Consider the following 18,620-nt stretch of genomic DNA (forward strand, 5'->3'; position numbering starts at 1 on the left):
GCAGCAAAATCCACCTGTTTTTATCCATCTCAGGGGGCAGCCATTTTGCCATTTGCTGTTGGCTCAAAATGACATCACGGTTTCTCAGGGCACTAGTAACAACCAATCGCGGCTCACTTGTTTTCTCAATTTGGACATGTGGCATTTGGAAGTTGAGTTTGCTGCTTCATTCATACTCCACAAACGCAATATTAATCAGAATATCATGTTTGGACTAGTGAGGCTACATAGAATATGAGTGTAGAGAAACGTTTTGGGTTGGCTGCCCCTTTAAATCATTTACTCTCAAAAGCGTATATGTTCTATTTTAAATATTACCATTCTCCCAAAGAGGTTTTATGGGGTTTTTTTTGTGCTAGAGCACACAGAAGGCTTTGATACAGCATCTGAACTAGCAATGGTAGTTATCATAAAAACGGCCAGCAGGTGGCAACAGAGTATAAGAGATCAACCAGGGCCATGTTGCAAAAGGCTCTTTTTCACACTGTTTTAAAAAGATTTGGGAATAATGATGAAACCTAGCTATATTCTAATGCTAATTGCTGCAAAACGGAAGGAGAGGAAAGAAGAGACTCTAATCTATCTTTTGGTAGGTTCTGTGTTTTTATAGCAATAGAACACAATATTCTGTGGGCCCCGCAATATCAGTCAAAATCCAACAAAACAGCTGAGAGCAAATGGTTTGCTTCAGTGAAAATGGCTGGGAGTGAATGAGTTAAACTCGTGAATACGCACATTTTATGTTTTTTAAACATCATCAATAAATGTCTATGAGTGTGAGTGTTCCAGGATGTACAGCGTCTGTCACCCAAAAGTCAGCTGGGATCGGGTGCAGCTCACCCACAACCCCCAATGAGGAAGAGCGCTATGGAAAATGTATGGATGGTTATTTTGACATGCAGCTAGAGGTTAAAATGCTAATGTAGATATCACACGCGCTTTATTTGAGTCTGTGTGATTAAAGTAACCAATTTACTTCTCGGGGCCGACTCTCATCTTTGTATTTGCCGGGGACTATTGTTGTGGCATCAAATTTTGTCAAGTGCGAAGACGAAAGCCTTTTCTTTGCTTGGCTAACTCTTATCTGGCTAATGGGAGTTGTGTCTGTGCGACTTCTAATTCTTAAATTGTCTCACACCAACAACTTCCTTAAAGTTGCTGCACTTGGATGCGTGCCGGCTTAAGCTCCATTGCCTTTTCTTGTTTTGAACTAATGCATTCTTGATCACCGTTTAATGAAACTATATACCACATGGCGATTTCACATTAGATAAGCCATGTGAAACCCCCATCAGCAAAGAGGGCTCTGGATGGGGCTGATAATCCTGCAGATGAAAACCTTACAATGAACAGGGCTCCCTCTCGCAATTCCCGGCGTCTTTTAAATCCCAAATCCAAATTATATGTTTATCCCGAAGCAGTGTCGGCCCACAGGTAACAAGCAGCGCGAGGCTCGCGGCATCTCCCTGCGACACGCATCATCAAATACATCCAGACAAAAGACTATAACAACTGTGAGTTGTCATTTGTGGGAAAAGCACTTAAACAAGATTGACCATGGCTTGTAGCTTTAATTGCCCACAGCTCTTTTGTCTGCATCTTGAGGGGGAAGCATTGTAACGAGCAATGTGCTAATCCACAAACAAACAGCGTTTTTATTTTTTTATTTTTTTTTTTCAATCCTGACAGTGTTTGACACCATACGTCATGTGCTTAATTGTCGGCGTGATGTTGCGTCACCTTGGTTTTTGCTTTATTCTCGCCACGATGTGAGCGCCGTGCCTCTGCGTGGATCGCCGCATGCTTTGTATATCCAAATGCAAGGTGCTCATTATGGCAGCAGCTGAGTCCCTTTTCAACTCCTCCATGTAGAAAGAAGCCCTGATGGGAAAAATTATAGCATGAAATGTTAAGTGAATGAAAGCCATTGTGGCACTTTTGCTTTAGTATTGAACAATAATGCTTACAAGACAATCAAGGATGTGTCAAGTACAGTATCAGTTAAAATTCAGTAGGGATTTTGCTAGGACAGTCGACACTGAAAGTCAGGTGATTGGTCTGATTGAACAGAAGACTAGAATTTAAAATGATTTAAAGTTTGACATCAGGTAGTTCAGCCATGTTCCAGGTTTCAATAAAAATCAAATTTTTGCTCGCTTGGTGTGTGCCGAATAACATTAAAAAAAAATATTTAATTGGTTTGAGCTAGCACGATAACACCTGTATTATAAATGTTTGTATACAGTGTTCCCTCGTTTTCCGCTGGGGTTAGGTTCCAAAAAATACCCGCAATAAATGAAATCCGCGAAGTAGTTAGCATTATGTTTTACAACTCTTATAAATGTTTTAAGGCTCTAAAATCCCCGACCGCACAATTTATACACTTTTCTCATTGAGGCATTTACATGTTCTCACATTTCTCTCTTGTTCAAACATTGACAATGTTCAAAACTTCATAAATTTTATAAAATGGGTATATTACTGTAAAAAATATGCAAAATTGCACTTAAAAAAAAATCCGTGATACAGCGAGACCGCGAAAAGTGAACCGCGTTATAGCGAGGGAAGACTGTATATAAGGTTTGGCCTCAGCTAATTGGGCTTGAGTCAATCTTCCTTATATCCTTCAAAACTAGGGATGGATGAGTAGTTAAAAAAGGACTCAAAACCTACCTTTAAAAAAATAAAAATAAATAAATAAATAAGCTTTTCCTGGCTGATGATGATGATGATTATATATTTTTTTTATCTACCGTGTGCTTCCATTGCTTTTATTGTTGCCTGTGATGTGCACTTTGAGATTTATTTTATAAATGTAAAGTGTGTTACACATTAAATCTATTATTATTATTGTAATTATTATTGTTGTTACTGATAACCAGGTATTGGTATCGGTGTTGATATCAACCTTATTTTAAGGTATCAGGAACTCGTGACCTTGGCCGACCAGAATCGACCATCCTGCTGTGGCCATTTTACAATCAGGAAATAGAAGTTAGAAGAACAGAAAATGGACATTAATTTCATGCAAGTTTAAGGGAAAATACTATATTGGGATGTAGAGGTCTTTCTTGAAAGTTATATATCATTGTTTTGTTTTTTTCATTTTTTAAATTTCGTAGTATTGGTATCGGTACTAGGTATTGGTATCGGTGACTACTCATGAGTTGAGTACTCGTACTGGTATCAGTCTGAAAAATAAAATGGTAGCGAACATCCCTATTCAAAATTAATAGGATATTTAGCCATGGCTAAATATTGAGCGACTCATTGTCGTGGCATGGAAAAGTGACCCAACGGGATATACTGTACTAGCAAAACGACATCCATTTTTCATGGTCTTATGCTGCCTTCATGTGGTATTGTAATTATGATAAATACCACATGTCGAGTAGAAAATTGCATGTGAAAACCCGCTCATGTCATATTTCCTACTGGAAAACTGGGAATTTATTTTGATCCCGAAGTTTCCGAGTTGAGAGAACTTTTTAGGTTTCAACATGGCGGAGAGCGCAGAAGGATTCGTGAATGGTAAGAAATATTAACACTCATAAGGGCGTTAACAATCTACACAATTTTGTAGCTTACACAATCTTACTATGACAACAAAATCAGATGAACTCGGTCGAAATTAGACGTTTCCGTGTGGTGAAAGTAGGGTTAGTTGTGGTATTTGATTGACAGTTAGCATTTGAGGGGGCGTGGCTTCAACACACAGCAGACACAACCACAGTTTGAGAGTGGAAAAAGTACTTTAGCTTGATTTTTTACATGATTCTGAAGCCTCAATTGTATATACTTATATTATTATTATTATTATTATTAAAATTTGGCAGGGTTGTTAACACTCTTATTTGACGGTGTAAAATTCAGTAGACATTTTCACTTCACACAGACTTTAATGATGGTACAGATTGAAATCAGATAGCTTGGCTAGATTATGTTAATTCTTGCTTTGGAAAAGCCCTAAAATTTGTAAGGATGCGACAGAGTGGCCAACAATGTGTTATTAGTTTCCATCTTCTACCTACTGGAGTTTTGCCATGGCTTCAGACATGCATCCAATATTTTCTTCCATTGTATCCGAAGCATCTTTGTATTGTTCGCTCTTCTTTGTTAGGTTACCAATCCTGCCAATTATGTTGTCATCATATCGCCTCGTCGTCGCAGACTGGAGCTCCTGCACACAAAGAATATACATAAGAATAGCTGTCACTCACTTTCTCATCGACAAACGCGACAGAATTAGCCCACTTGAGCAAGTGTGAGACGTTTCTTTCTTTACCTCGGCAGCTGTCAGTTGGCCACGTTTCAGTTCTTCGTCCCTTCCCAGTCCAGCGAGTGTCCCAATGTGCTCCCGCTGCATCTGTTCTGCTTGTTGTGTCAACCTATTGACATTCTATAATCACAAGAACACTCTGGGTCAGTTATTGTTATTTTATTTAAAAAAATTGTGGTTTGTGTAGGTGTTGCAGCACCTCAACTTGTGCTTCAAGACCTTTTGTTGCCGCAGACGCCTCCTCAAATTCAGCCTGAAGTTTTTGGTTGACTAGATTTGAGCTTGTCACTCCAATAAAAATCATATATGCTTTTGGGACCTGGATAGTCTTTTGTTTTTTTCTTTTGAGAGCTCAGTATTGTTCATTCAGAAGTCAACATATCATTTTTTATTTTTTTATTTTTTTTTTAATGGGCGTGTGTGCGTGTGCATACGAATTTGTGCTCATTAATTTACTTGAAACCTAATATAAATCCCCTTCACCTTAACCGGATACTTATGAGTGTCGCCAGAGTCGTGAAGTTCAGCAGGTCGGGAGACCAGAGGAAAAATCAAAGGAAAGAAAGATGAAGCAAAGTGAAATCCAGCACCAACCAGACACCACCTGCCACCCACATGGTTACAAAACCGGAATCTTTCACCAACCTCAGAAACCCCTAAATCCCAACAGATTAGGGAGATCTCAAGAGACCAGAGGAAAAACTAAAGAGAGTAACTAAAGGAAAGGAAGGAAGGAAGGAAGGACGGAAGGATACGGGACCTGGATATTCAGGGTGGGCTGACTTGACTTAATGCGTCTCTAAATGCCATCACCATCTCATTGTAATTTCAGATACAATAAATTTACATACTGTGCATAATCTGGAGCAGTTCAGAATTAAAGAGGCTGTCTGCCGGATTCACTCAGGAAAATGCACTTTTTAAATACAAGATGTACACACTTTAACTTTCTCTCAGTCTACACAATCTGTGTTTTTGTTAATCTTTTGTGGTAATTTCGTTTTAAACCCCCACACCCCCAGTCTGTATTTTGCCATTTTGTGTTCTCACTCACAGAAGCTTACGTATGTGAATGAGTGAGTGAAGAAAAAAAAATAATCCGTGCGTGCTTTCAAATTTCCGCGGGAGTGACGTCACGCAGCTGACACGTTCGCCCGGCCCCGTTTGCGACACGCCACCTCCCCGCTCTGCGATTGGTTGGAGGGTTGTAAACACTGTCTTTCCACTGAAACGTCCCACTGTTTACAAAACAAACACAAAATGGCAAAATACAGGCTGGGGAGGTGGGGGTTTAGGATGAAATTACCACAAAAGATTAACAAAAACACAGATGTGTAGACTGAGAGAAAGTTAAAGTGTGTACATCCTGTATTTAAAAAGTGCATTTTCCTGAGTGAATCCGGCAGACAGCCTCTTTAACATTTACCAAGTACAGTCACAAAAATTAAAAATTTGGTTTTAAACGTAGACCAGAGGACTTAAGCATTGACATTTGTATATTTTCCCACTGCCAATACCTTAAGTCCTTCCAGCACAGTCATCTGACCCATCATCTTATTTTGTAGTGTTTCCATCTCTCCCTATAAGGAATAAAGAAAGGAAAGCCACAAGAAAGTACTGAATATCCCTCGACACTCACACACGAAATGTACAACAGGTTACGGGGCAAAGCCTCCACTGACCCTGACCCGCTGTTCTTCCGTGAAGGTGAACTGCTGCCGTTGCTTAAGCTCCGCCCGAGTGACGCCGTGCTGGGCCTCAATCCGGGTGACTTGCCGGCGGGCTTTTCCCCATTGCTCGTCAATGGCGGCAACCTTCTGGAGCATCTGCTTCCTTTCCTCGCACATTTGCCTCACTGCCGTCTGGCTAGATGGAGGGTGGACACGTAGAGTATCGTTAGGTGCGGAGGTTTTACGACGTTTGCCTAATGGATTTGAAATAAAACTGTCAAATATGACTAAAGCGTCGACTTTTTGCTTTAAATTAAAACATTTCATAAACACACACAAAAAAATTGTCTTTATGAATTACAGCCATTTGATGCAGGAGTACTTTCATTTCCAGGGCCTCAAGAAGTGTTTAGACCAGGGGTGTCCAAACTTTTTCCTCTGAGGGCCACATACAGAAAAATAGAAAGCTGCAAGGGCCACTTTGATTTATTTTTTTTTAAAGTTATTTATTAACACATTCATTGCCAGACCATCAACAAATGCATCATTTGACGTAGTTTTCCGTCAATGGCAGTGAATGAGTTAAACATGGTAAAAATCAATTAATCAATTATAAATTGTTGATATAATGTGCAGTTACTTATTGAAAACTGCTAACAGTCACAAGGCAAATAGTGACCCCTGTGTGCCACTATAATAGATATGCTTTCCACTGAGCAACAGCTGATCCCAACTTGACATTCTGAACCACAACAAGAACAATCGGTCGTCAACTGACCACACTTAAGAACCATCAATCTCATGTGACGTTTTCACAAATTGGACCTTGACACGAAGCAACAAGTGGATGAAACTATTTTTATTTCTGAAACTGAATTATTACCTGTAAATTTGTGTCTTTGCATAGCTAGAAATGCTTAATCCACCCCTTTTTTTTTCTTTTTTTTTAACAGCATTGAAAAATTATTTTTAGTATTGCCGCGGGCCGCCAAAAAATGTATGGCGGGCCGCAAATGGCCCCCGGGCCGTAGTTTGGACACCCCTGGTTTAGACAATAGATGCATTTTTAAATACAACCATCAGTTTTATTAGCCTACTTGGATCAAAAAGCCTGGCGAAAAGCATCTCCAGGGAGGAAACTCAGATTTGAGTGCTACTTCAGGCAGTCAAAACGAACAATTTTCATCTAAAAATTTAAATTGATGCCTTTATTTCGAATCATGACGTCATTGCTGTTGTTGTGAAATGGTGAATGTCCTAATTAGGTGACAGCTCTTAGTCTTCACTTCAGTTTTGACTGTCTAGTTCAAATTTGAATTTTAGAAAGTACTATCAAAGTAAAAGCGTTAAATAATTAATCACAAAAAAATTATCGCATTAATCATTAGGGATGTAACGATATCCGAACATCACGATACGATATTATCACGATATGAAGGTCACGATACGATAATTATCACGATATTGTGGCGATATTTAGAAAAGATCACAATATTGTAAAAAAGAAATTATGCAAGTAATTAACTTATTAGAAACGGAGGATGAGAGTGCATTTGATCAAAACATGTTGACGACGTCCTCATAACATTAAGACAGTTGTTCTTCAAATGTGGCGGGCAAAAAATTTTGCTAAAAAAACTTTTTAATTAAGTTATTAATTGTGATTAATCAAAATTCAAAGATATGATTAATCTGATTTAAAAATGTACCGGTAATCGATTGGCAGCTCTAATTTTAGACCACATTAGGTGCATTGGATAACCAGCATAGGAGCTATTAAAAAAAAAAAAAAAAAAAAAAAAAAGCAATATAAATATCAAACGCTCACTTTTGACTGACACCGTCACTGACATATTAATTGAACATGTTTATTATTAATGTATTTGTTCTTCAAAGTCATGTACACGCTGCATCATTCTGAAAGGCATTATTATTATTATTATTCATATATATATATATATATATATATATATATATATATATATATATATATATATATATTAATAATAATAATAATAATAATGCCTTATATATATATAGTATTATAGAAGTTTGACCATTTCACATAGCTAAATAAGTAAAGCAATTTAATAGAATGTTTTTCATAATTATGCAGCTCCTATTATATAGTGTCAAACAAAAATAACAGGACTTTGGATACAATTTTCTCCATTTTGTAGATGTAGATCTTGACAGACACAAGCAAATGTGTTGCGCTTTGCTGCTCGTCTCTGCAGGACACCTCTTCTTCTCCTTTAAGTTTCTGTGGGTGTTTCAAACGTGTTTAGACAACGCGAGTACAACAAAGTCTTGTCTTAGTAGTGGAAATTATGTCAAAGTATAGCCGTAATAAAACTTTGAAAATCAACATAATAAAATGAATGTGCAATGTTGCTACATGTATGTTATCCTGACAGTACTTACCGTCTTCTCAATTTCGTGCTGCAGTGCAACTGGTTTCTCTTTTAGTGTCTTGCTGGTTTGTATTCCCACCTGAATTTTAGATTTTAATTGTGCAGTCTACAAATTGGAAAAAGAAAAACATGAAAATGATAAATCTCTTGAGTTTCCCACTAATACAAAGGAACCTCCAAAGTTGAACACAACCCATTTTGGGCTCTAATTTTGGATCTAGTGTAGTTGTGGTACACTATACAAAAAATAAAAAAAAATAATAAAAAAATTTAAAAAAAGCCAAAGAAAACACTTATAACATGTTTGTTTGCATGCAAAACTCCATACAGGACGACTATCCTAGAACAAAAACCGAACTCTGAACTGTGAGGAAGACGTGCAAACCACTAGCCCACCGTGCTACCACTTTGGAGGTTCCGCTGCACACAATGATAAGATACCTGATTACTTTGTGCCGTCTTCAATGCCGTCATTTGAGGCAAACGCCGGGTCACGGATGCACACTCTTCCTCCGCTTGCGCGACCGCCTTCTCGGCCTCCGCAATTTCAGCGCAGAGGCTTTTCTCAAGCGTTTCCAAGTGGTTTAACTCTTCTCTGAGGTGACAAATTGTTTTGAAGGTAAGTGAATTAAAAACACGGTCGAGGGAAGGATGTGAAAACCAAAGTAGGATGGCATACGGGAAAAAAAACAAGCAATCACAACAAAGCAACTTTTTTGACTTTGACTTGCTTTAATTTACTTAAAGGGGATATGTTATGAGTTTGTAATTGTTTGTATACAAATTGTTGGGTCTTTAGAGTGCCTGGCCACCCATCAAGTGTGAAATTAAACAACCAAGTACAGTAAATCTTTTGTTATCTTCCTATTTCTGAAAACATGCCTGTGAACCGTTCTGGATTTTGCCGAATTCTGATGTTATAATATCGTGATATTATAATACTAAAACTGACACAATATATCGTCATGGTCATGTCACGATATTAAAAAGCAGCACATCTGTTAAGACTCAGGTTGATTTCCATTTGTGCAGTTCTAGTACCCTCTGGTGGCTAGTTTTTTTTTTTTTAGTGCTGTTTAATTTTCACAAGGCATGTTTTGGTCCTATGTTTAAAATCCACGTTAATGGTCAGATGAAGGAGAACGTAATATGCTTGTGAACCGAGTGAATATGTGGAGTAGGGGTGTTAAAAAAAAAAATCGATTCGGCGATATATCGCGATACTACATCACGCGATTCTCGAATCGATTCAATAATCGGCAGAATCGATTTTTTTTTTTTTTTTTTTTTTTTTTTTTTTTTTTTTTTTTTTTTTTAGGATTCACACCTTGAGCATGGAAGAATGTTATATGAACGGAACATTAAGCCTTAATATTTTATTTTAATGCTGTTCAAACATGAAACAGATTACAACCTCTATAAGACTGAAATTTCAGATAAATAAATAATACATTTTCATATAAATCTTACACTCTACAAGCTTACTGATTAGTATTTTCTAAATTTGAATGAAAAAAATCGCAACAATCGACTTATAAATTCGTATCGGGATTAATCGGTATCGAATCGAATCGTGACCTGTGAATCGTGATACGAATCGAATCGTCAGGTACTAGGCAATTCACACCCCTAATGTGGAGGAACTCAATGTGTGCTTGCGTTAGCAAATGCCGCAATATTAAGTGTTATTAGAGATTGTAGGTTGTTTATATGCATTGCTATAATGTACAAAAGCACAATATTGTGTGCTTTTTTTTTTTAGTAACTCATTTTTTTACAATATTGTGACCTTTTTTTGTATCGCCAACCTCCCCACAATATTGTGATAATTTGTTTACTGCAAAACTGATACTTATGTTTATGTACAGCACTTATATATAGCAATGCCTGTTCTTAAAACACTTTATAAATAAAATTGAGTTGAGTATCATGACCTTCATATCGTGATAATATCGTATCATTACATCCCTAGTTACAATTAGCCAGTGATGGTTCGCACATGCGCCATCCATCTGCAGCCTGGAAGCAGGGAGACGTCTGTCTTCAATAACGGCAACAAAAATTTGCTAGATTTTGAAATGGGTTGGAAAAATCACGAGAGGCACTGAATCACTACGTTGGAAATGTTGAGTAGCTCCGCCCCCATTGTCATGGTTACGAAAGCTGTGCTATGGATTTCCATTTCACAGAGAACCAGAACTGTTTAATCTGTGGGAAAAAAATGCATATACAGTGAAATCCTGCTACAGAGATTATCACATGTAATCCCACAATTTGGCACTAAATTAATACTTTTTCAACTACTTAATGAATCTCCTCAAAGTACTTGTTCCATTAGCTATTAGCTCAAGTCCAGCGTCTCTCTAACAGTGACAGTTTGCGATTTGGCAAGGAGGATGTCGTCGTCCAAGTGGCGATTCAAAAGCTGTTTGTGTGTGTCACTTTCCGCTGGACTTGCTCCAGTTTGTCCCTTTGCACTTTTAGCTGACACACAAGCTAAGAGACATCTTTAACCCAAGCCTCTTGTTCTGGATAATAAAACATACATTTTCACATTTGTAGTAGCGTTGCCATGACGATGAAATCACTGGAGCAGATCGTCTTAAGGCGAACGCTATTTGTTCTGATTTGGAGGAAATAATGTCAGTTTACCCGTTAGAGTCAAGAGACATATTATGGAAAATTGATTTGTTAATGGCTTGTATACAAAAAAAAAGTTGGGTCTCGTCTGGAGTGCCTGCCCAAACCAACCAAGTCAAATCTTTTATCTGCCTAGTTCTTAAAATGTATCTGTAAGCCACCAAGTTTCACTGCAGATGACATAATTAGTTAGACTGGGTGAAGCTCAAGAGCCACTTTCAAGTGACGATTGGAGTTCGGCCACCAGACTACACTGTCTACATCATCCATCCATCCATTTTCTTGACCGCTTGATCCTCACAGGGGTCGCGGGGGTGCTGGAGCCTATCCCAGCTGGCTTCAGGCAGTAGGCGGGGTACACCCTGAACTGGTTGCCAGCCAATCACAAGGCACACAGAGACGAACAACCACCCACACACACTCACAATCACACCTAGGGACAATTTGGAGCGCCCAATTAACCTGCCATGCATGTCTTTGGAATGTGGGAGGAGACCGGAGTACCCGGAGAAGACCCACGCAGGCACGGGGAGAACATGCAAACTCCACCCAGGAAGGCCGAAGCCTGGACTTGATCTTGCGTCTACATCATGTCATGTAAAAACATCCACATCCCCAATGCCCGCTATCATATTGAAGTCAAAAGGTAAGCAGAGCTGCACTGAGTTTTCTTGGACTCACAGATTAGCATTAGCTAACAAAGTCAGCTTCTGATAAGTAGCACGTCCTTGAATTCTCTGTGAAGCTGTGGACATGGTGGTGGGGTATTTGTGTTTTATGCTCCTAAAACGCCGTGCAGTGTTGAAGTGCTGCCTGAATGAGTGAAAATGCGCTCACTTGCTTCCCCCAACTCTCGTCACAAGCCTCAGGCTCCACCCACTGCTGTCATTGTGTGAAATCTGTCCTTGCCATTGTCAAGTGCTCACACCAGACAATGTTGTCCCATCTCAATCACACCAATTTCAACAAGACATGAAATATGGTGCATAATGTGTACTTTAATTCTTGATATCTACTTTAATATGATGTTTTTTAGGAAGACAACTCTAATGTATCCTCATAAACTGACCTTCTTGCACAACACAACAGCACTCCGGTTGCCTCCATTGTGAAACATTTTCAAGTTTCTTCTCTTTTTCTTCTTTTCTTTTTGACGAGGGCCTCGGCCGCACGCTGACGATCGGCCTCCAGTCGCTCAATAAGGTATGAGGCTTCTCCAAGGACGTCGTTTATTTTCTTCAACAGTGGTGATAATGGACAGCTTCCTGCAGGGATGACAACACTCGCAATAGTGCATTGTATGGTTGCAGAACACTGCATCTTTCAATGTTGAGCTGATATTGCAGCAGTTTTTCATTGAGTAGTGCTTGAATCGTAATGGAAGTCAGACTTTGCACATTGTCTGTCAGTTGTTGTTTTTGGAATATACTGACTCATGCAAGCACAGGGAGATTCTGAAAACTCCAATACTGAAGGCTGCGGCCAAGATTCTAACCTTTCCTTTGCCCATAATTGTCTAAAAACAAAATTATTTTCAATAAAAGAAAAGCTTAGAAGTCAACCACCGTCTCGTAACTTTTGACACATGGGGCCAAGATCATCCCCGGGCACACGGCTGTGGTGTCTTTGAGAAAGACACCGATACATTACTACACTACTAAGAAACTCTTTTACTGTGGTGTGCCTAATGAAGTCAAATGCTGTGTTCAAAATGGCCATATGTCAAAATTCACCTCTTAAGTCTTTTGCTGCCACACAGTACCCAAAAAACAACCCTGACAGTGCCAGCTGATTTCGAGCATTTTAACTCATCTTTCAGGGCAAACAGAATATTGTGTGCTCTTACTAAATAAACATGAAAGATCACGTTCCATTCTTTCATTAGAAAAAAAAAAGTATGTTTCTACCTTATTCCGTTATGTAATAATCACCATTTGAAAATAGCTAAGTTGAGAATATAAAAATGAGGGGGGGGGAAAGGCTTTTTGTGAAAAGATACATTTTGTGCACAACAATGACTTTGATTAGATTTAATGTGACAAATCATTCATGTCATTGTTGAAAACGTTCTATTTCATCAGATTCGTCATGTTTCATTGTAAATGGATACACCGGCAGCCCATTGAAAAGAAATTAAAAAAAAGAATAAAAAAAAAAAGAGAGAGATACAATGCTGCCATCTGCTGGGCATAGTTAGTGGGTGTTTTTGATTTCACAACCCATTGAGCAGGCAGCGCTCCATTAGACGTTGCACTGCCCATTTATTTATGAAAAACAAACAAACAAGCAAAACATATTTGACGTCAATTAACGTTTATGGCAGCATACATCATGATTTAATAATCGTTATTAAACGTTTTTGGCAGCAAAAGAGTTAAGGTCATTGCAAAGCCCTCGACAATCAACTTGGAATCTTTGGTAGGACACCTGCGGAGGAAAAAGTAATATTTTACAACATTAAACGTATGTTGCAAAAAAGACGGCAAGCAATCACCTTGAAGTGTCGCCGTGTTGGTGATTCGCCTGGTGAGCGCGTGCTTGATCGTTTCCATTCTGGTAGGAAATACAAGTATGACTTTTTGGTCGTTTCCAGTTACATTTAGTCCACCTGCTGCTGATGCCATTTGTCCACCATCCTGCGGAGCTCCCGAAAGTGGTGAACAGCTTTGCTGACACTTGGGCAGGGACGCGACAAGCGCGACGTCGTCCGGAGGAGACGGTCGACAGGCCTGCTTCATGAGAACATTGAGCTCCGTGAACCAGACTGGAATGTTTGTGTATCACAAACAAACACTTGTCACTATTTAATGAAACAAAGCCCCTTGAAATATACGTGGAGGTAGAACCATCGCAGCATGAACATCAGGAAGCAGCAGATGTAGTTGGAACAAACACTTGCTCTATTTGATTAATTTGACTCTGCAAAGTAATTACAAAAAATTATTTGGCTGTGAAACATCTTCTGCGACTCCGTACTCTCACTTGGGAGTGTGGTTGTATAGACTGACATGTTTTGTTTTTGAAAGTGTCAGGGAGAGAGGAGCAAACTCCAGGCAAAGCCAAGGTGGGGAAAGGGCGCCATCTGGAGGTAAACAATACAAATAAGTGATGCATGGCAGACATTTTGAGCAATTTGTATCAGAAATACTTTACACGTACCTGATGAGGACAAGCACTGTAGAAAATGAATGGATGGATTTATATTCAATATAATTGTAGAACATTCAATGTAGCCACTACAGCATTTGATTTTATTTGTATTTTTTTAATGCCAACATTCTACATTATGACTGTAGAATATTGTCCCTAACCACTGGGCAACACAGTCTACAAATTAACTGAAAAGCACTGTAAAAAAATATGTATATATCTTTAAAAAAAATATAATAATGTGTATATATATATATATATATATATATATATATATATATATATATATATATATATATATACATATATATATATATATATATATATATATATATATATATATATATATGTGTGTATATATATATATATATATTGCCTCAGATATTTATATCCATATAATTGGATATACAAATAAAAATGTGTGATATTTTTATAAAAATGTATGTTTGCTCTAGACATTGTTCAATATTAATTTTAAATTAAACAAATATTTGTGTTATTTACATTCTGTAATAGTTGAATGCTTCTCGAGCCACTAACAAAATCAATGCTAAATAAATATAGATATTTTGAGATATTTAAAGACATTAATTGTCAACAACTGAAAGATTATTATTCATAGTACAATATCTGTTCCGATCACTAAGCGATATTAACATCAAATGAAAGTATAAAAATAAAAAAATTACATCTGCCATATTTATGTTCGTAATTGTGAAATATCTCATAATATAATTGTTGAATAAAAACATTATAAAAATAAGAAATAATTCCGATATTCATATTCAAACAACAGTAGAATACTGCATGTGGTCTAGCTATTAAATAATAATATTAAATAATTTGAAAATAAGAGTAACAGAACTTATTTTTTATTTTATTTTTTACATCTTTTGAATTCATTATAAGTTATATGTTTCTTGGTTCCAGCCCTACTAATTAGTCACATGAGAGGGGCAAAATATAAGAAACACTTCTCAGTAGGATGCAGCTGCCCTAGGCTGTGTCATGCTGAGCTGTTAATGTTAATAAATTCCAAAACGTCCAGAAAGTTCCACATACCTGTTGATAATACAATGCAGGACTCCAAATAAGCGGTTTCACATCACAATTTGAAAGACACAATTTTCATTTCGCGCCTCATCAAAGCACAGTGAAGTGAGACTCAAAAGCGCCTAGACGGAACGAAAAAGCTTCGCTGGGCTGGACGTCACCTACTGCTGGTCGTCAGATGTGCTAGGTAGAAATGAGCTTCGGTTGGCTACGAGTGCACCCAAACACATTGCGGAATCACTCCTCAGTCAGTAATCAGCGCCTCAGTGATGGTAAATAAGCTACATATCATTCTAGCGAAAGGATGATCAGAAAAGATGACGACACCATGCTAATTGCTATGCTAATCTAAGATTGTCAGGCTAGCTAGCTAACCACTAGTGCATTAAAACCAGAATTAAGTGTTAAATCGTCATAGCTCTGCGTCAAGATCACCGCCAGTCTTAAAGAATTCCTACCAACAGGACCACAAGACTGGGCAAAAAACGAGAGCTGTGCCGTCAAGTGATCTTTGTTGATAAAATGTTACGTCCATTAATGCATGGACAACAACTGTGTGCTCACTAGTATTGTTCCGATACCGATACTGGTATCGGTAGAGGTGCCGATGCGGCATTAAAACAGTGGTATCGTATCGGTGAGTACTAACAAGTAACATGCCGATACCATTCATTCCAATGCTAATATAGGACTTTGGATGCAGCATCTTGTGTCTTGCTCGTGCATGACATTCACTCATATGTGACATGTTCACTGCATGCCGATCTAAGATATCCTATTGGCCCTTGAATGCTCTGAACCAATGGCAGGACAGCTTTTTCATGTCGAGAGGAAAAAAACCTTAGGTATCGGTATCGGCCGATACTGCAAAGCTGGGTATCGGAATCGGTATCGGGGGCCAAAAAACGGTATCGGAACAACACTAGTGCTCACAAGAACTTTATTCACCATACATAGGTATCCGTACTCGCAACGGCAGCCATCTTGTGGCTGTTTTACGATCAGGAACTAGAAATTAGAAAAATAGAAAATTGCCATTTATTTCACACAATTTTAAGCGAATATTGGGATATATATATATATATATATATATATATATATATATATATATATATATATATATATATATATATATATATAAAATTATCCGTCATTGTTTTTTGGGGAGAAATTTTATGTATCAAAAGTACTATGGCAAACGGCACTTCATTTATATAGCGCTTTTCCACCTTACAAGGCCCTCAAAGCGCTTTACATTTTGGACTACCCATTCACCTACTGATGAAGCAGCATCAGGAGCAATTGGGAGTTCAGTATCTTGCTCAAGGATACTTCGACGTGGTCACAAAGGCATGAGATCGAACCCACAACCTCTGGGTTGGGAGACAACCACCATACCACTGAGTCACGCCGCCCATTATTGGTATTGGTGCTTCATATTGGTATCGGTGTACTAACTCATACTGGTATCGGTCAGAAAAAAAAAAGTGGTATCGAACATCCCTATATTTAATCTATGTTTGCCTTATATAGACTATGGCAGAACAGGTATGCACGACATTCTGCCTGGTGACACGATTGTGCTGTTTCACAAGTGTAATAAAATAAAATGAATTCATGACCATTTCCTGTGGTTAAATTTGCCTTAGTTTATGTTATTTTATAAATATGTAATTTATTGTTTTAGTTGAAGTAATATAATGGTGAGGAATATCTCAAGATTCACATTTGTCATGTTTTTTTTTTGTTTTTTTTTACATTTATACTCTGATTAAAGATAATATTAATAATAAAAATAACAATAAGAACATGTTACCAGTTGGCGATAGCCTAAAACGCTTAACGTAACATTGCTTAACATGCACAATAATAAAATAAATGTTCTGATATTTTCAGAAGTACAAAGTGGTAGATTTGGGTGATGACTGACAGCAGTTTTCAGTCAAAAAAAGAAGTTTTTTTAAAGGTTAATTTTAGACTTTCCACCACTTATTACTTGTGTAGTTTTTTCTCACTGAGTTTTCACTGTAGTCTATTTTTCAAATAGGACTACTGTTTACTTTTACTTGAGTCATATACCGCATACTAAAGTAAAAGCACTTCTACTTGACTACGACTTTTTCCTATTCTAAATACCTCTCTCTTAATTCAGTTGATAAGAGCAAGTTGGTGTGGTGTTCAATTCATGAGTACAAATTGGTGATTTGCATGAGGCTGCCAAAAAATATATAGCTATGTAGCTTACCTAGGCTAGTAGTCAGTCAATTTGAGGTCATTAAGCTAATAAATAAATAAAGAAAAAAGAACAGAAAGGGGGAAAACAATCCTATTTAGGCTAAATGGGCTTCCATACAGTCCAGTTCAATTGTACCTTGTTTAAAAGCAGAATCTGGTCCTTCTATTCTTGGAGGGAACGTGAGGGCCTCGACAACGTCAGCCATTTGACGGTCACGGACACAAATATCCACGATGAAAATCACCACAAGTGAAGGTACAACATAAAATTATTGTTTAGCGGTAGGGGGGAAAAAAAGCAAATGTTAACTGAACACTCGCCAAAACTTGGTGTTTGGAGTAGACTCTACTCCAAACACTACTACTCTACTCTACTCTACTCTAGAGTAAGCTAACGCTAGCATGAATTGATACCTTCATAGTCTCCGGATAGTGGGAAGTCACTTACCGATCTCGCGTCAACGCTTAATTAACTGAGCTAATAACAAATTAATGAGCTCGGCGGGGGTCGTTGTCATGGCAGAAAGTGAAAGTGAATATCGACTTACTTGGAAATGACTCGTTTACCTAAGCTAAGTAGCCGCTTTGTGTGAAACGATTAGGCTAACACCACGCCGGGTTGGTAAGTTGTCTTTTTTTTTTTTTTTTTTTCAAAGTTTCACGTGAATCAACCAAAGCGCTCAGCCTGTCAATCTTCCTGGGACGGTTGCTAGGCAACAAGGAGCTGCGCTCCAGGGTCCCGAGGCGTTCAAAAACATTGCCTACGGTTGGAAATATTCTTTAACAAGCTGAACATTTTTAACTAAAGCATTTCGCGTTCATTATGTACGTAGTTCGTTGTATAGACGTGAATTAACCTGTATGATACTTGAAATCAGCCTCATTGACGCATGGTTTAGTATTTTAAATATTAAGAGAGGTTAAGGTAATTATTTCAGTTGCAGTACTTTTACTTAAAATAATGAAAGAAAAATGTAAAAATCACAGTAATATTACAAATTTTGAATGTGACTATTTATGCGTTTTAATATGCGCTCACTGGCAATATATCTTCCACGCAGGCTTAGTACCTATGTCCATTACGTCATTGTCAAGGGGGTTGGGAATAAAACTTTGCATAGTCATGTTATTTTAAAAAATGGGACCTCGAGAAAATAGGCTTTGGATATTCTCCATTTC

At 37.9% G+C, this 18,620-nt stretch overlaps 1 protein-coding gene across 2 annotated transcripts; it reads right to left on the minus strand.

Moving 5' to 3' along the window:
• Positions 1–12,117: 12,117 nt before the first annotated feature.
• LOC144017522 (uncharacterized) lies at positions 12,118–18,215 on the minus strand. 2 transcript variants are annotated; one of them, XM_077519187.1, is made up of 4 exons: positions 17,578–18,215; positions 13,612–13,735; positions 13,498–13,556; positions 12,118–12,268 (listed from the first exon to the last, which is right to left on the minus strand). In XM_077519187.1, exons 1-4 carry the CDS (start codon positions 17,645–17,647, stop codon positions 12,123–12,125), a joined length of 399 nt encoding a protein of 132 aa, XP_077375313.1. In that variant the 5' UTR covers positions 17,648–18,215; the 3' UTR covers positions 12,118–12,122. The 2 variants fall into 2 exon arrangements, with proteins under 2 accessions (XP_077375313.1, XP_077375322.1); XM_077519196.1 differs by lacking the exon at positions 12,118–12,268 and adding an exon at positions 13,069–13,430.
• Positions 18,216–18,620: the final 405 nt, after the last annotated feature.

Source organism: Festucalex cinctus, chromosome 1 (genome assembly GCF_051991245.1).
Source record: "Festucalex cinctus isolate MCC-2025b chromosome 1, RoL_Fcin_1.0, whole genome shotgun sequence".
In the NCBI taxonomy this organism is placed as follows: Eukaryota; Metazoa; Chordata; class Actinopteri; order Syngnathiformes; family Syngnathidae; genus Festucalex; species Festucalex cinctus.

What these genes read in the sequence shown, in the direction of transcription:
- LOC144017522 (XM_077519187.1), bottom strand. Translation starts at nt 17,647, where the DNA reads ATGGCTGACGTTGTCGAGGCCCTCACGTTCCCTCCAAGAATAGAAGGA. An exon ending in AGATTCTGCTTTTAAACAAG is followed by an intron (nt 13,736 to 17,577) that starts GTACAATTGAAC and finishes GTTCTCATGAAG; the next exon opens with CAGGCCTGTCGACCGTCTCC. An exon ending in ACAAATGGCATCAGCAGCAG is followed by an intron (nt 13,557 to 13,611) that starts GTGGACTAAATG and finishes ATTTCCTACCAG; the next exon opens with AATGGAAACGATCAAGCACG.